Source organism: Protobothrops mucrosquamatus, unplaced genomic scaffold, assembly GCF_001527695.2.
Source record: "Protobothrops mucrosquamatus isolate PMUCROS unplaced genomic scaffold, P.Mucros_1.0 scaffold6545, whole genome shotgun sequence".
Classification (NCBI taxonomy): Eukaryota; Metazoa; Chordata; class Lepidosauria; order Squamata; family Viperidae; genus Protobothrops; species Protobothrops mucrosquamatus.
Genome location: NW_015392368.1, coordinates 1 through 4968, shown reverse-complemented (window position 1 = coordinate 4968; position 4968 = coordinate 1). Strand labels below are relative to the sequence as shown.

The 4968-nt window shown below is 39.1% G+C and overlaps 1 protein-coding gene across 1 annotated transcript in view; it reads right to left on the bottom strand.

The window, feature by feature from the left end:
* LOC107300273 (cytochrome P450 2K6) overlaps positions 1-4603 on the bottom strand; it is a gene marked incomplete at its 3' end in the record, with an annotated part of 20262 nt that extends 15659 nt beyond the window's left edge. Inside the window, exons 1-2 of the mRNA XM_015829611.1 lie at positions 4285-4603; positions 210-372 (exon numbers count right to left, since the gene is read on the bottom strand). Of these exons, the coding sequence (XP_015685097.1) occupies positions 210-372; positions 4285-4467 (346 nt within the window). The remainder of the gene's footprint in view (positions 1-209; positions 373-4284) is intronic.
* Positions 4604-4968: the final 365 nt, after the last annotated feature.

The following is a 4968-nucleotide window of genomic DNA, read 5'->3' as shown; positions in this document are numbered from 1 at the left end:
TTGTCTTATTTTTTAATTCTCCAGTTTCCCCTACTGAGGACTAGATGTACTCAAAGTGGTTAAGGAAAGATTTTATCTCGGTCACTTTCTGAACTGGATTTCCACAAGCTTCCTAGTTCTTTAATGTTACTACATATAAACATGTCTCCATGGCACTGATTGCACATCTGCAAGGAATGCCAGCTACAATCCAAAATGAAGCAACTCACCAAAGCCCTTTGCAACATCCTCAAAAAAGGGGACAGAGGCTCTCTCTGCAAATGCATCTCCCTGGTTCACTAGAGCCTCTTTCACCATCTCATAGCCAGTCAGCACCACCATCTCCTGGAATCCCAGTTTGATGCGAAAAATGGGACCATATTCTTTTGACCACTGGAATTCAGCAAAAGGAAAACAAGAGGCCATTTTGATAAATAATTAGACTTACATATGTAGAAGATTGTTTAAGAAACTATGAGTCAAAATTCAAAAGTGGAGATGATGTTATTTCATTTTTCTGTTCTATTGAAAATTGTGATAGTATATTCTTCTTTATAATTTTTAATTTTCATATGATCTAACTTAATATAAATTAAAACATTCTTACATAATAAAAGATCCTCTCACACTAGAAATGTATGTCAAACTGGAAAAAAAGGTTTTTAATATGTTTTAAAAGAGTCATTTGTGCAGGACATACTATGAAGATGAAACCTCCAAAAGGGATACACTTCCATTCCACAATTTGGAAAGGTGCCTTGAACATACAGTAGTGCTGGATACATAGTAGAATTTCATAAAAGAGAAACTGAGCTTCTGACATCTTGTTCAAGAGATCACACAGAAATTTTCCAATGATGCCCACAGTAGTTTTTGAAGGTGATTGTGTTAATTCTTTAAGGAGAGAAGTTAAAATATATTCTTATGAATGAATCTAAAAATCAGGAATCCTGTAAGCTGTAAGAAAAATTTGGTAGCATTCCATGCCTGTTAGGAACCAGACTGCGCAAGGAAGCAAAGCTCTCATCTTTGCTACGAGTAGAAGAAATACAAAAGTGGATGCAAGTATTACACAGTGTAGCAAATAATGGACCTGTTGGATGAAACAGCAAATAAAAATCCCAAACATAACAATCAAAATAAAAAAAAGAAGAAGAGGGGGTCAACCTATTTTCCAAAACATCAGAAATCAAGACAATGTGGGAAGAAAAAAAAAATCTCCGGTTCATTCCTTCCAGCCAGGATGATGTGATCGGTGCTGATGAACAAAATAAGAAGCCGAGAAGCAAACTGTGGGAAAGGAGGTTTACTTCAGAAGCCAGAGAATTGCAGTGACAGCAGCAGTGGGTTACGGGTCATCTGGCAGAGTCTAAGGATGAGCAGGATGATCTTTATACTCTTCAGGGCTTTTGTGATTGAGATGCCTGATGGAGTATTTGATTAGTTTAACAATGTGATTGTCTCTGTCCTGTTTTCTGGATAGCGGAAGGGGTCAAATCCAGCATTGGGGAAGGGAGGAGAATGTAAATTTAGTAAGTTTTTATGTTTTACTAGTTTAATCCTGTCAGTTCTGTTTGCCTTAGTCTGAAGTGTGGAAGCTGCTTCTTGCTACATTCTTGCAGTTTTCCTTTAACACAGGGGTAGGCAGCTCTTTTATGACTCATGGACTTTGACTCCAGCTGGCCCAGGAATTCTGGGAGTTGAATTCCATGAGTCATAAAAGAGCCAAGGTTGCCTATCTCTGCTTTAACAATGTATCCTCTTATCAGTTCACCTGAGGCTATTATGCTTAGCTAAGAGGTAGAGTTTATTTTTCTGTCTCCCAGCCTTCGTGAATGGCTCTTTTTCTTTAAAGCTTTTGTTAATTGTTTTAGTTCCTTTCCTGAGGACATGGAATAGGGGGGGAGGGTTATGATTCTCTCCCAATTCCCCCATTTTGTGCTGAAACATATTTGGGTCATCAAGAAAGAGACCTGGTTTGCTTTCTTATTGGGTTTGGGGATGGTCGAGAGGCAGGTTCTTTGACAGCTGAGGCATGGGGAAATGCATTGACAGAGGCAGCAGAGGAGAAGATCTACAATGACTACTGTGGCGGCTCCTAAAGTGAGACTTTTTAGCCAATGAAAGTCCAGTAGCCATGAAAGGAGTCCAGACAGATTGAAGGGAAATTTATTGTAGCTAATGTCTTGTGTTAGTTCTTTTAGGTGCCTAATGAAACTCTCTATGAGTTCTGAACATTTGGTCAGATTAAAACAGCACATTCTTTGCCCACCATGGTTATGTCTTAGCAACAGATAATCAATGGCTGCTCTGTTTTCCAGTGTGGCTTCCCTGACCTGCCTCAGTTCTCTGCTTAAAACATCTAGGGTTTGGGGAGGTTGAGTTTAAGTTTTTAACCAGAGTACAGGCTAGGCTGTTAATGTTTCTGGAATTGCCCAGGGCGAGTGCCCAGACCTCAACCGATGACACTACCCAGTGCTGTATACTTGGTTTTAGTGAATAGGGGTGTGTGGGAGTTACAATACGATGTTAAGGTTTTCAGGTCCCTCCTCTGTTGTCTCTGTAGTGAAGGCTTGAGGATGGCTAGGTGCACGGTCCCCTGGTTGTCCCTGGTGGAGTTTGCCAGTAGGTAGGAATAGGCTTTGACCCTCACATAACAAAAACCAGCCCAGGGGAAGCTTAATGTGGCTGTATAAGAATGGGAGAGTTTCAGTGCAAATTAGTTCAGCATTGCTGAGATTTTGGCATATGGGGACTTGACAGCCTATCATCCTGAAGCATGCAGCCATGTTGGTGACTGCTCCCATGCCTAGGGTATTCATACTCTCATCCTTGAGGTTGGTGCTAGTTCCTCTGTCAAAGATAGTGGAGTATGTGGCTGTGAGTGGGAAATCCCTTAGCTTTGTGTGGTTTAAGATGGCTTTTGTCCCCCAGTCCATGTCCAAGACATTTGGCACTCCAAACCTGGGCACTTTATCTTTTAGCAGATGTCATGCTACTTCAAGGGCAGGGGCTGAAGTCAATGTTTGTTTTATTTCGTGGAAGGTCTGATCTAATGGCTTTGTCCATGAGATGGGATCTGGCATATCTTTGGCTGTCAGCTGAATTAGGGGTTTGCTAGTTCCCCTAATGAGGGGATCCAGTGGCGGCAGAAACCCAGGACCTCCTAGAGGGCCCTGACTTGTTGCTTCGCAGAAATATCTTGAAAGAAAAATAAGGACGTCCAGTTACTTCCTGAAAAAGCACCTTTGGGATTTCACTCCATTCTTTCTTCAGGCAAAGTAATTATTATTGCTGTATCATTATTATTTCAGGGAAGACAAATCAATGAGCTCCATTTTCTTAATGTTTTTGAATAAAGCCTTTTTGTTTATTATTAGAGGGTTCCCCTACCCCCCGTGACTTGGAAACAACTCAACCTTCACACAAAGATACACACAACACTAAATGTCATTTCCAGACCGGTGGAGGTTTGTCCCTTGAAGTTTCCACTTTAAAAAAATAATAATTTATGATTTATTTGAAATGTTTCAATTAACAAGGATTCCCTTTTGAGAAATGAACCTGGAACAAAGGCTTACACTTACATTTATAGTTTGCACAGCAAAAAAACTTCAAAGTAAAAGCTAATTGGTTTACTGAAAATCATCTGCCCAGTTACATCATGGAAAAATTAGACATCCAATAATATGTAAGCATAAGTATTGAAAAGAGCATTGTATTTTGAATAAAAGTAAAATAAACATTTTCAAGTGTCTATGGAGGTTCTCAGTCATGCAGGTCATGGTTGTCCCAAAGGTGCTTTTTTAGGTTGCAGGAAAAACAAGAAAGTCCAGTTGCCTCCTGAAAAAGCACTTTTGGGAGAAACATTTGCAAGGGAAAACATGTCAGAATGGATATGGGTAAGATACATACACAGCACTTTCCTAAGGAATACTTGTTTTGTTTGTTAGCTGAAAATAAAAAAGTTTTATCTCTCAAGCACTTCCACAAGGTCCCAGTTTCTAAAAGAAAGGCTATTTACATTTTTTTTTTTGCTAGGTTGAGCTTATGGCCAATTATTAACAATACATTTAAAAGAGAGAGAAATAAGAGAAATAAGGCAAATTAAAACCCAAGAAAACCCATTTTAGTAAGCCAGTGCAACGTTACTACAAAATACATATTGCAAGTCTTACAAAATCTATTCTACCATATGTAGCCCTCAGAGCACCCCAGACTTACCTGAACAAGCTACCAAGATTTTGTCCCATCCCAACAAGTTTTGGGAAAAAATACTTTTGTATGTTAATCATCAGGCTTTACCTCCATCATTGTTTTGTAAGGCTTCTTCAGATCCATCATGTGTAGATTTCCCAGAATGGGTATGGTCCTGGGTCCCGGGGGGAGATTGGAGGCGCTGTTATTCCAGGAACTGCCCTCTTTGAAAAGGAACTTAATTGCAAGAATAAATAGTAGTAATGTTAAAATTGCTCCGGTCCAATCCATTTCCTTTTAGTAAGCAGTTTTAAGTAAAAACTATAAGGAATTTTGTAAGCTGAAATGATTCCAGTATATTTCAAAGCAACTCTTTCTATTGAATCATCTGTACAATAAAGTCCTTTTGAATTTTGCCCTTGTTTTTTGTCTCCTCCTCAGTAATCTGATCTGCCCTTGCATTGCATCTATGAAAACTAAGCAAACCAGTTTCGCATCTTTGTACTGCACAAACAGAAATCCACCTTTTAAGATAGATGTGTACAGTGCTTTTTTTGTAAAAAGAAAAGGTGCAAGAACTCACACATGTCATACAACCCGCCTTGCCTACCCTACAAGGTTCCATCCAAAAAAGGTGCCGGAACTCCGTCCTTGGCGTTCTATTACAAAAAAAGCCCTGGATGTGTACAAATAATCTATAGGAGGAATTGTAAAATCTTCATGCCTGCAAAAATATCTAACAGAATCTTCAGGAATAAATATTTTACTATAAATATGACTGATAAATAAATA